General features: G+C 33.5%; 1 protein-coding gene across 6 annotated transcripts in view; it reads right to left on the bottom strand.

The window, feature by feature from the left end:
- LOC123563622 (protein FAM149B1-like) overlaps positions 1-13,819 on the bottom strand; it is an 84,016-nt gene that overhangs the window by 42,634 nt on the left and 27,563 nt on the right. The window contains exon 1 of one of the 6 annotated variants that reach the window (XM_045356515.2): positions 3,968-5,246. The exons of 2 other annotated variants lie outside the window; for them this stretch is intronic. In XM_045356515.2, the coding sequence (XP_045212450.2) occupies positions 3,968-4,500 (533 nt within the window). In that variant the 5' untranslated portion in view covers positions 4,501-5,246. Of the gene's footprint in view, positions 1-3,967; positions 5,247-13,819 lie in introns of those variants that run through there. 3 more of the 6 variants (XM_045356517.2, XM_045356514.2, XM_045356516.2) reach the window with 3 other exon arrangements.

Genomic DNA, 13,819 nt, shown 5'->3' with positions numbered 1-13,819 from the left:
TTAGTATCAATTTGCAAAAAGAAATTATTGCAAAACTATACCAAACAACTGGTCTCTGTTTGGAGTGATGTAAATATCTTTAATTTCCAAAAGTATGACCATAGAACCTTAACAGCATTTTAATATCGTAGAGTCAATCAAAGTTGAAATAGAAAACCACGCCCATTTAAGTAAGATCATAAAATGAAGGGGTTAATAATGGTTTTAATTTATCAAGAAAATCACACTTTTCTCACATACAGACAGCCCATTGTAAATATAACCTACACATCACTGATATTTATGGGTAATAAACATGGTAATTTTTATTGTGCAACTAAATGACATTTTAACTGACTTTCAACAAATGGGGAAATTTTTGGAATATCTGAAAATAACACAAAAAATTATGGAATAGACTTGTTCTATTAAATACCTAACAACTATCTAAAATTCACAATACTGTCTGTCTTTTCTGTCTACAATTTTCATTCAATTTATTCCAAAATCTATCTCAGTAATTCTTTAATTCACATAAAAGTAGTTTTCAAAATTTTATGTAAAATGATAAAAAGCACAATACTTCCCTTAATTAATTTCAACTGAATAATTTTCAAAGCAAATGTAGTTTCAAACAAGAGCTGTCTGTTGACAGTGCGCCTGACTATTTGAAGAATCGATAGAAGTATAGTCAAAATATTACCAGAGATTTTCAGACAAAAGAAAAAGAATAATTATGGAATGGTATGTGAAACTTAACTAATTTCTATGTAAACAAGGCAGTCTGAAAGACAGCTAAATCCCCCGCCACTGCTATGGATAGTAAAAGGGTAAACCTTTGATTTTAGCTGTGACGTTGACCTTGAACTGACATGGCTGACTCATGAAGTCTGCACAACGTCTTGATGAGGTGATCATTTGACCCAAGTTTCATGAAAATCCTTCAAGGGGTTTAGGAGATACTGAGCTGAAACCTTTGACCTTCAGTTGTGACCTTGACCTTGAGTTGACATGGCTGACTCATGAGTTCTTGATGAGGTGATCATTTGACCCAAGTTTGATGAAAATCCTTCAAGGGGTTTAGGAGATACAGAGTGGACACCAAATGGAAGGCTCAAACCTTCGACCCTTAGCTGTGACCTTGAGCTGGCATGGTTGACTCATAATTTCTGCACATCGTTCTGATGAGGTAATCATTTGACCCAAGTTTTATAAAATTCCTTCAAGGGGTTTAGGAGATATAGAGCGAACACGAAATGGAAGGCTCAAACCTTTGACCTTCAGTTGTGACCTTGACCTTGAGCCGACATGGCTGACTCATAAGTTCTGCACATCGCCTTGATGAGGTGATCGTTTGACCCAAGTTTCATAAAATTCCTTCAAGGGGTTTAAGAGATATAGAGCGGACACAAAATGGAAGGCTCAAACCTTTGACCCCAAGTTGTGACCTTGAACTTGAGCTGGCATGGCTGACTCATGGGTTCTGCACATCGTCTTGATGAGGTGATCATTTGACCCAAGTTTTATAAAATTCCTTCAAGGGGTTTAGGAGATATAGAGCGGACACAAAATGGCAGGCTCACACCTTTGACCCCAAGTTGTGACCTTGACCTTGAACTGACAAGGCTGACTCATGGGTTCTGCACATCGTCTTGATGAGGTGATCATTTGACCCAAGTTTGATGAAAATCCTTCAAGGGGTTTAGGAGATATGGAGAGGACACGAAAGTGTTACGGACGGAAGGACGGATGGACGGACGCAGACCATTCCTATAATCCCTCCGCCGTGGCGGGGGATTAAAAAGGGCAATAACGGATCTAGTTATGGAGTCTTGCCTACATATGAAGACTATGATGGTAAACAAGTGGTCAAAGTTTCAAAGCCATATGACAAACAGGTTTGGCAAAATATGGACTTGTATGAAAAACTTAACTGATTTCCAAGTCCAAAAAGGGCCATAATTCAGCCAAAATAGTTGACAGAGTTATGTACTCTTGCTTACAAATGAAAATCATGATGATAAACAAGTGTTAAAAGTTTCAAAGCCACATGTCAAATAGTTTTGGCAAAACGTTGACTTGTACAAAAACTGAACCAATTTCCAAGTCCAAATAGGGCCATAATTCAGCCAAAATACTTGACAGAGTTATGTACTCTTGCCTACAGATGGAAATTATTATGATAAACGAGTGTTCAAAGTTTCAAAGCCACATGTCAATTAATTTTGACGAAACATGGACATGTATGAAAACTGAACCAATTTCTAAGTCCAAAAAGGGCTATAATTCAGCTAAAATAGTGGACAAAGTTATGTACTTTTGCCTACAGATAGAGACTGTTATAATGAACAAGTGATAAAAGTTTCAAAGCCATATGTCAAACAGTTTACACAAAATGTGAACTGGTATGAAAAACTTAACCAAGATTTCTATATTAAAAGGGGCCATAATTCAGCCAAAATCTTTGATGGAGTTATGTACTCTTGCCTAAAATAAGACATGGTGATGGTACACAAGGGTTGAAAGTTTCAAAGCTTTATCTCAAAAGACTTTGTCAAAATGTGGACTGGTATGAAAAACTTAACCAAGGTGTGATGCGGACACTGTGGTGATCGAGTTAGGATAGCTCTACTTATTCTTCGAATAGTCGAGCTAAAAATGGGTTGGGGGAGGAAAAAAAAAAAAAAGAAAACCCTAATGAAAGCTTAAAGGATAATTATTAAACTTGGTTAAAACAGAAACTTGGACAATAGTACTGAAATTGAAATGAAACAAAGTTAATTTAATTTAATGTCCTTCTTTTTCTTTTTGTATCATCAATTAACAGGGACTAAGAGGGGAGCGGTGGTCTAGTGGATAAGGTGTCGGCCGCTCAATCCAGGGGTCGTGGGTTCGAGCCCCTCTGGGGTCACGACCATGACTTCTCATATGACACCAGTACTGGTTTTTCCAGGAAGCGGACTCGAGAGTGGTTCCAATAAGCTTGAAGCTTTCATCACAATCGAGCTAAAACAAATTAGTATAAACTAACAGGGACTACTAAGATTCAATATTATTTTAGAGACAAAATCACACTGTTGCTCTAGTCAAATAATAAAGTAATAAAGTTTTGATCTTTAAAGAAAAAAAATCATCAAGTATTAAACACACATAATGTAGCAATATGAGCATTTGATAACTAGAAAATTGCAAGAAGATTATTTATTTATTAATTAAAGAATAGATTGTTTTGACATACTCTTCCATTTTAGATTCCCTTTAATAATATTGCTAATAAATGGATAAGACAGCTTAAAGAAACAAGTGATTTGTTGTTCAATGAAATCATTGTTTCGAGTTCAAATGCGAAGGAGTCATATCACACTGGTATGATGTTTGGCACTATGATGTAACAACTGTGATGTACAAGCAGTGAATTTCGCATAAAAACACACAATTTTCAGTCTTCTTTGTTTTACAAGAAAACAGATCGGGTCATGTTAGAACCAGTAATATCTGCAAAAGTTTTGTTTTCGCTGATATTCACAGGATTTAGTGAGGTTAACAGATCTTCATAGCTAAAAAATCAGCAACTCACACCTTGTGAACGTAATAAACACTGCAAATAAAGCTGCTAGCATAGTGTTTTCCCATAGATTAAAGAATGGGGCCCTGGGCCTTTCCTAATGAAATAATGGAATGTAAAACATTGTTAAAAAGTGGCATTTCTTATAAAAAATGTTACATTAAAATTTTGAGAAATTTCAGCTTTAAAACTGGGAAAAATCATACTATTTGCGATTTGGACAGGGATGAATTTCAATTATATATTTTGCTATTTAGACAGTTCACATTCTTTTTAATTTCAGATTGATACCTTTTCTTGTTATACAAACCGTTAAAAATCAAAATATTTCGGAAACATTTCTCATTCAAATTATTTTTTTTATAATTAAGAAGACAGAATTGTCATGGTAACTCTGCCAATTAGCGATATATAAGTACATACCTAGGATGAATTTTTGAGTAATTTAAGATGTCTTGAGATTCCAAATAGTTGAGACAGAGATCTAATGAGTCTGATTTTCTATGATTATATTCCGCAACCTCAACATCAAAGTTCGAGCTTTCTGGAGAATGTCCATACTTTTTTCTAAGTAAGTCCTGAGAAAAGTCTTTATTTCTTCGGACAAGCGAATTTTGATTCTGCACTTTTTTAGGCACATTTTGAGATGAAAATTCTTCAAAAGTCAAATGAGATCCCTGAGAATATCTTTGTGTTTCGTCTTGTGATGGTGAAAATCTTTGATGAATTTTGGCACCCATGCAAACAAAGGCCGTGGCAAGATTATATTTTTGTCCCTGAATTCGTAATTGATAATCTCGACTGTATATTCGTTGAGGCACTGCATTTATACTTCCAGAGCTAGAAAATGACTGCTCTCGTTCCCTTTTCTTGCGCCCTGGCCCCGGACCTTGTGAGTTCGAGCCTACATTCAGGCCCGGTGGTAAAGGAGGTCTGGACGCCACTTCTGTGCCCATTAGATTGAACAGTTTATTAAATTAATTCAACATTTCTGAATCACACCTCATTCTTTCAACGCACTTGATAAATTTCTGTCATTGTTTACAGCAGGAGTATCCAAAGCAACTTTATTAGTCACAATAAAAGAAATTAAACTCCAACTGAATAATTTGTTTTCAAAATTAATTATCACAGTACTATTCCTATGACTTTCTATCCAAGAAAATTGTCCTTATAAATGAAATATTGCATCCAAAATATATATCATTATATACATTTCATTGTTAAATTTTTCAATAAAACATGTTTCACAAATTAATTACATCTCTCTTTTGTTTTTTTTGATTATCATAAAATTCAATAAACACTTTCAATAGTAAAGTATCTCATTCACAGAGGAAGGTCAATGACTCTTTTCCATAACAAAAATAAAATTAACGAAATATGACACAGCTGATCCACGCCTCTATTATTGAACCACTATACTAATGTAAATGACTCGCATGCAATGTTCGGTCAAGTCAAATCATCACATACTGACCAGTAAAGTCTTATCATTGGAAACAGAAATTAAGCAAATATCCTTGTATACAAACGGCAAACATCGCCCAAATATCCTAACAACTCTGTAAACTTTAACGTATTGGCCAACAAAATGTTCAACTTGATAAGGTCCGTGAAAAATTCAATAATGTAATTTGTTAGTTATACGATTTTATGTTACAACTGAAGTGACTTTTGCCACAGTTAAGCTGCTACGGCTGATGTTAAGTGGATGACTGAAATCCCGTAGTAAAAATTTGCCATCAAAAGTCAAAGTTATTGCTTTATGTATCTACTTTTATTGACAATTTCAAAGATAACTTTAAGCCGCATTGAATATTCAGAAGTACAATGGCTTTATCCGTATGTTATTTCTAAGTGTCCAGTTGATTCACATCGTTTCATCATTCATCTTGTCAAAGATTGACTTTTTTGATTAATACAGTTTTGATTTTTGAAGAAATTCAATGTTATAGAATATCCTACAATACAACTGAATTAGGCAAAAAATTGGCATAGATGTCAACCTGGAGGGCTGAAATGAAAAGACATATTGACTGTAGATATTATTACTGTCCATAAGACAGCACACTTGACTATTCAACAATTTTTGGTCAATTGAATGCCATAACTGAGAAAGACTTACATGAGATGAGTTATCTTTTAACAATTTGATGCAAATTGAAATTTCATTATAGCAATTTAATGTCATTACGACAAGTTGCTTAAAACTTCAACCAAATTCAAAGTCAACGAAGGGCTAAAATTTCAATCAATTTTAACCAACCTGGTTGTGTAAGGTGACATATATATTTGATGAGAAGGATGCCTTGTGATAAGTTTCAGTAGAATATTTCTGTATTTTTTACTGATATAAATGCAAAACTTTAACAAACTTTTTTTCAGTTAAAATAGGGCCATGATTTAAAACAAATTCAACCAAGACGTATCTTTAAACTTGGTTATTTCAGGGCATACAACAAAATTGGGAGTGTAGTAGGTTTCATGACTGGGAATTTTGCACATGTGATTCAGCAATTTTTGAGAAGTTAGTGCAGCAAATAAGAATACTACAGTTAGGAATTGTTTAAAAGGAAAATGAGTACTGGTATACTGAAAATCAAATAAGGAATTAAGGTGTTGTCATAAATCGTTCATTTAAAAAAAATAAAATCCTTTTAAAATGTCACAAGTTTTCACGACCCTGAAGCAAAGCTAGTACATGTCTTGAGATTAAAGTAAATTAAAAATTGTTTAACTTAATGTTTTGTATCTTATACAGCAATTGTTTACTTCTTATCATGCTCCTAATCCCACTCTAGTTTACTGTTTTACTCAACATGTCATTTGTCCAGGGTGGAAAATGTCATTGTCACAGTGACTCAGCAGAGACTAAAAAAACAGTCTCTGGCCAGGCTAACTGAACAAAACTTTGACCTTATCGGATTTTTTCTTGTATCAAGCTCTACAGAAATTGTTAAAAGAATTCCATTACATGCAGATCTCTCAGGTTTTACAGTGTTACACTCCTACCAGGTTTCCTTGACTAGTTCATGAATAAGTTCATGAACTTTTTTTTTTTTACAAAAATTGTTCATAAATAAATATTCATGAAAATCAAAATTTATGCTTCATGAATTTCAATATTCATGAACTAGTTCATGAATCAAAATTCATGTATAATTTTTAATACATGAACAAGTTCATGAATATTGAGTTCATGAATAAAAAATCATGAAAACCAAATTTTATGTTTCATTAATTTCAATATTCATGAATTTGTTCATGAATTAAAAATCATGAATAAATATTCATGAGAATCAAAATTTATGTTTCATGAATTTCAAAATTCATGAACTTGTTCATGTACTATTTTAAAGTTCATGAATATCGAAATTCATGAAACATAAATTTTGATTCTCATGAATATTTATTCATGAACTGTTTCATGAATTTGTTCATGAATAAATTCATGAAGTTTATGAACCTTTTTCACAGGGGATATTCTGTGCACCGACCATGTAATCAATATGCATTTTACAGTTCAATAAAATAGAACAATAGTTTAATTCAAACATTTTTTTAGATTGAAAAAGGGTCATAATTCAAATTTAATTTAAAAGTTATCTTACTTGTAAAGGTTTCTTTTATAATTGATACTTTTGACATTGTGTACAAAAGTTAATTATACTGATAATGTAGATTCATGATTTCATTAACAGTCGAATAGGTCTCAGAGTTTTTTTCATGCTTAATTCTGATAGGTACTTCAGAATAAAGATTCAAGTACAAAATTCCTATGATTATGTGGAATCTATCCAACGAGATTAAAGATCATTAACAGAATGTGCATGCATTACAGAATGAAGCAAGTGCAAGAAGCCTAAGTTTCTTCAATTGTAACGAATCTGAAGTTAATTAAATTGAAATTAAAAAAAAAATGCCATTTTCAAGGGCAGATGAATTCTTTTTCAATACTGGTGACCTATGGTTTTTATTGCATGTTTTTGTTTCTTAGATGAATGTCCTTCAATATCCAAAGTTTGAAGAAATTCTATCATTGGGAAAAATTTCGCCCATCAAGTCTTTCCGATGTAGTAACTTGGTGCCGTATGATATTTTATAATGGAAATATGCATGATTTCTTCTTGTATTCTTTCACACTTAGACATTTTTCTGAAGTTTAGGACAATAGCCATCACTTTGACTTCTACACTCTGCACGTTCAGAAAAGCAAAATTCTATAAAAGTGTGAATATAAAGTCATAATAATTTATTAAAGTGCTTTCACATTTTTCTGAATTTTGGGATCCTCCCACACAGTTCAGCAAAAACACTATAACAGTGTATTTGCAATTACTTAAAGAGCACTTTTGGTCTCCAACAACATTCTTGTACAAACAATACGCTCTGCTGTAGTCAGGAACCAATACTGATAGTCTCTGTGCAGTTTGTTTACTTTTCTGCCATGTGAGATATGAATTATGTAACATCCTATAACTCTATAAAGACTTTCTGCAAACAACCTACTACAGTCTGAATGAATTAGGTGACAAGCTGGCCGACTTTTGAATAAAGTTTACAAACTTAGATGGCAGTACATCAAAGGGAAGTAATGTAAATATACCCCTGAACATTTTGTTTGTTTAAGCTGCTTTTTTCTTCACACATTTTCTGCAATATTAAATGCATTTTCAATTCCTTAAAGGGTTAAATATCATACTCTTATAATTTATCAATCAGTCAATGAATAATCAAAGTGTTTTTGAACACTTCAATATTCAAATTTAATTCAATATTAAGGTGTTTACTATATTCATATATCAAAGTAATCACTAAAGTTTGATCAAGTCTCGAGATTGTAATTTCTGAATTCCTTAATAATGTAAGGCTAAATCATTAGTAAGACAAATCTTTATCACAAGGCTGGCAAATGATTTTGACTTGAGGGAAGCAGAAAAAAGAGATGAGGACTGGTATAGGAGATGAGGACTTTTGCCTTAACAAGGGAGACAACAAGATAATCACACCATTACAGAGCTGCTCTAATGATCTCCCTTGCTTCTTTGCATAGACTGATACTATTTTTTTCTCTTTGATTACTGGATTATTTTACAAGACTTCTTTGTAGGGCTGGGTACCGCCTTGAAAAAAATACCACAGTATACCACGTTTTTTTCCTTATTACCGCGGTATATACCATGGTATACCACCATTTTTATCGTAAGACTAACAGCTAAGGTAGTGGTCATAAAAATATTAAAAAACTCTCAGAAATACTTAATTTATTTTGAGCAACAACGAAGACTAGTTACTTGACTAGAATTAAAGAAAGAAATATACTGGAATATTAACTTGACTTATGACTAGTTAGATTAATGACCCTTATTATTTTATACCAGCGTGTATTCGTCGGAAGACGCCATATTTTCTCTAGGGAAGCACTGGGTCACATGTATATAGGTCGCGCTTGTTTGAAGTTCGATTCGTGCACCCGTTTGATAAACCAGTAATGTTTACAAATAGTATGAAGGCTTCATCAAATTGTTTTCAAGCAAAAAATAATAAATTTCGACTCAAACTTTTCCATACTATTTATTTCTTTTTGAATTCATGCAAATTATACATACCGTGATATTTTAAACTATCACCATTTAAAAACAAGTGTGCCCATGATGTCATCCATCTATACGGAATAATCTGGAGGTTTTTGAGGTTTTGATTAGGGATCACGCGGTCGATCATTTATGTTCAATTGTACCATTGGGTGGTTATTTTTGGAAACTAATAATAGTAGCATGGGGATTCCAGAGCTATAAATTGGAAAATCATGCATGGTGTCAATTGCTGTTACGGAAGGCTACATAGACAATGTAAATTAAAAATAAGCAGAAGTAGAGAAAATGTTGATAAAATACTGGTATTCCCCGATGGTACCGCGGTATCGTACCACGGGAAGATTGTACCACGGTTACAGGTATATCGGTAATACCGCGCACCTCTTCTTCTTTGACTATTTTAGGTTTTCCTTACTGATATAAATCTATATTGTCATGTAGTGAAATTTCATCCTGTGTATCTTATATTTTGACAAAGAATTTCAGTTTTGGTAACCGACAGTCACCTTACACAATAATGCAAAATTAATAACTTCAGTTTAGGTATCAATATTTATCTCAAATTCAATCAATATCAGCTCGCAGCACCTGATACTTTGCCTTTATTGTGAAAACAAAAACCACCAAATTAGAAAAAAAGAAAGAATAATTTAACATTGGCAACATTGTAGTTGCAACAATAGCCAGTTTTTAACAGGATGATCTATAATTCAAGTGAAATCTGAAATCTGACAATAAACATTAACAAAACCAGTGTAATTCTTAATTAAAGCAACAGTTCCATATTTTCAATATTCTCTAAACCTTTTAAAACTACTTTTTTAATCTTTAGCCTGCTAAATTTCTAGAATAGACTGGTCCATCATTCAATTTGGGCAGTACCGCTTATATTATTCAAAGTTTTACTGACTGAATAGCGAACAGTGCAGACCATGATCAGACTGCACGGAGCAGGCTAATCTTGGTCTGTGCTGGTCGCAAAGGCAGTATCATTTGCTGCCAGCAGGCTAAAGGTTAATGTGATTACAGCTATTACAATTTGAAAGTCATCTTTTCAGTTGCATTGTGTTATGTTTATATTCTAGTCCACAGGGTTAACTCAGTAGGTTGAGCTGAGAGGTTGCATCTGTGATGATTTGACAGAAAACACATTTTCTGAAGCTATTCTGAATGATTCTTCACCTCTGACTAATGTAAAGAAGTTGTTACCGGTTTGAAAGCAAACAACAAATCCTAATTTTGGAAAGGAATTTACATAAGCTATCATGTAAAAATTTGTTGTACATGTTATGTGTATGTTGCTTCAAAATAAAATATTGTTTAAACTAAATCCTAATCTTGCATATCTGGCAGGAATTTCTGGCGTTTTCACAGGATCTGGAATTTATCTCCATCTTACATCCCTGGTGAAAGTTAACTCTCATTCCTTTTTGTTCCCTTCAGTATTCCTGATTCATAAACATTATAATTTTACAAGAAATACATGTTACGTTAACTTGCAGATGATAAAGCAATTGTGTTCATGATGGCGTTCCTAAATTACAGAAATTGATATCCTGCAGCTACTGTTTTACTAAGAAAATAGTGCTAAAAAGAAATTTAAGTCATTAATTTGATTCTATTTTCACTATTACTAGTTGAATAATTATGGCTTGCACATTAAATGTTTAGTTGGTAATCCTAACCACAACTACATTATGACAGAAAGAATCTTATATGCTACAGGTACAGAATCCAGGAGAGTCATTCTTTCTCCACCACAAAATTATTGTCAATTTATTTTGGGAAAACAAGTCATTACTAGTACTGAAATCAAGGAACAGTTGTTAGGTTATAATTAACCTTTAGCATGCTAGATAAATTGTCGTCTGCTGGAAATGTCGTCTGCTAAAATTGTAAAGTTCATTCAATTTGCTCCAAAATTGGAAGAAATATTGTCAGAGTAGCAAACAGCTTGGAACCTGATCAGACGCCGATTTTAAGCGGCGTCTGATCTGGTTCCAAGCTGTTTGCAAAGGCTGTTAAATTCGCCTGCAGCAGGCTAAGGGTTAACTGACTCCTGTTACATAACTCGAAATACAATTTAAGATTATACATAACTTGTCTGTATCACATAAAGAAAAGCTTTAAATGCATAATTTATGCTATACATTATGCCCATCAATGCTTGAAATTCTGCAAAAACATTGTGACATAAACTGACTTGATTTAATAATTTCACTGCAGAAGCTGTAGGTGTGCCCATTAATCAATTATGAATGATACAGGTATCATGATGAAAATCAATCAAGTCAGGTCAGTGACACGACCTGCAAGACAGAATACAATTAATTAGTATGCAGGAGACAGTCTAGCATAGAGATCCCAGGTCTCAGACTGCCAGCTCATATAATGCTGCTTACGGCTAACATGCGGATTAATAATACGCAACAGTTTCAATGCTTGCATTTTCTAAAAGAAAACTGCCACCGTCTGTTGCATATGAATAAATCTTTTTTTGCATGTCTGTTCTAAATCTGCAACCTAAACATGCGAGAAAGAAAGTTTATATAACCACAGCTATCACTAACGGTGATTCTAAACCACTACTTGCAATAAGTAATACCTACCTGGTGCCATTTTATTATTATTTATTCACTACTTTGTGATATCCTGCATTCATTTAGGGATATCACAGTCATTTTATGACACAATTATTGCCTTTTAGTGAGGTCCATATGAGGATTTAGTGACCAGAGAAAATTTAGTGATATCTACCTCTGGCTAAGTCCTCAGTCAATTTGTTTGTTTTGGGTTTAACGCCGTTTTTCAACAGTATTTCAGTCATGTAACGGCGGGCAGTTAACCTAACCAGTGTTCCTGGATTCTGTACCAGTACAAACCTGTTCTCCGCAAGTAACTGCCAACTTCCCCACATGAATCAGAGGTGGAGGACTAATGATTTCAGACACAATGTCGTTTATCAAATAGTCACGGAGAACATACGCCCAGCCCAAGGATCAAACTCACGACCCCGAGATCCGTAGACCAACGCTCTACCTACTGAGCTAACCGGGCAGGCTAAGTCCTCAGTCAATAAGTGTGGGAGGTCAATAATGTGATTTTGGCTCCACCTACTAGTCAATATGACTGTTAATTATTAATCATGTGACTGTGCCAGACCAAGGAATGGTAAGTAAACAGAGTTTTGATAATAACATTAAGCATTTTTGGATATTATCAAATGCAAATAAAAATATAACAAACTGATCTACAGATATCTATAATTCAATCATTGGATATATTGTAAAATTAGTTTTATGATCCCATAACTGACTTTTTTGGATATCACAAAAAAATAAGATATCATTAAACATAATTAAAAAAATCATAAAACAATCAACTTTGTAATATCACTATATCAGTTTCAGAATATTAAATTAATTATTCATATCATAAAAATCAATTTTATTATAATTTATTAAATGAATAACTGATATTCAAAAACAATGGGTAACTAAGGATAATATTATTCAAATTTTTAACAAGAGTTGTTTGTAAAACATCTTTGCCGCCCATGAAAGCCTGTTCTATTTTCAGTCCTGAGATAACCCTGACCTTCATATGAGTTACTGACCCCAAACACAAAAAGGAGCAATCATCCTATGAAGATAATGGACTGTAGGCCAAAGCCTTTTTTAGTTATCAAGCTGAAATTGGTGTCAAAAAGACAATATGACTGAGACCCTTTGATCTACCGATCCCCAAATAAAATAGAGGTCCTCTACTGACCACAGGCAATCATCCTATGAAGTTTGAAAGCATTACACCAAAGGGTTCTTTAGTTACTGAGCAGAACCATTTTCAGTCCAATGATCACTGTGACACTGACCTTCAACCTACTGCGTGACCCCCAAACAATAAGGGCCATCTACTGACCACAGGCAATCAATTTAACCTATGAAATTAAACAACTGTTGGTCAAAGCATAGCTGAAACTGTTCTCAGTCTCAGTATATATGTGACCACTGATCCCCAAAACAATAGTGGTCATCTACTGACCACAGGCAAACATCCTATGAAGACTGACAACAGTAGGCCAATGTGTTCTTTCATTATTCAGTAGAAACCACTTTCAGTTTCAAGGTCAGAGTAATCTTAACCTTTGTAGATCTACTACTGAGACCAAAAACAATAGGGGACATTAACTGACCACAAGCAATTATCCTATGAAGTATGATGACTGCAAATTAAAGTGTTCTTTAGTAATAAGTAGAAACTATTTTCAATATCTAGTTCACTGTGATCCTGACCTTAAAGGTGGATAATCAGATTTTGGCCATGTAACGGATTTGTTCGAAACTTTAGCATCTGATCATTTACACTCATTTATGTTCACTTAACACTTAATACAAATTAGATTTTCACTGGAGGTATTTTTAAAATTTCATTTTCCTATCCTGGTTGCCCAACCAAGATAGAGTTATTTTATCATAAGTATAAATTTGATAAACATACTTTGCCTAAGGAAATGTATAAATATTAGACATATTGTAATATATTTGTAAAATATTTGCATTAAAAATTATGTATTTAGATGGAATTCATTAGCAATGCAAGTTTGAAAAATTATTATTACCTCCCTTTGCCTATCTTGGTTGCGCAACCAAGATAGATTGGAAATAAATGAATTCAG

This window comes from Mercenaria mercenaria, chromosome 2 (assembly GCF_021730395.1).
Source record: "Mercenaria mercenaria strain notata chromosome 2, MADL_Memer_1, whole genome shotgun sequence".
Lineage (NCBI taxonomy): Eukaryota > Metazoa > Mollusca > Bivalvia > Venerida > Veneridae > Mercenaria > Mercenaria mercenaria.
This window is presented reverse-complemented; position numbering and strand designations above follow the sequence as displayed.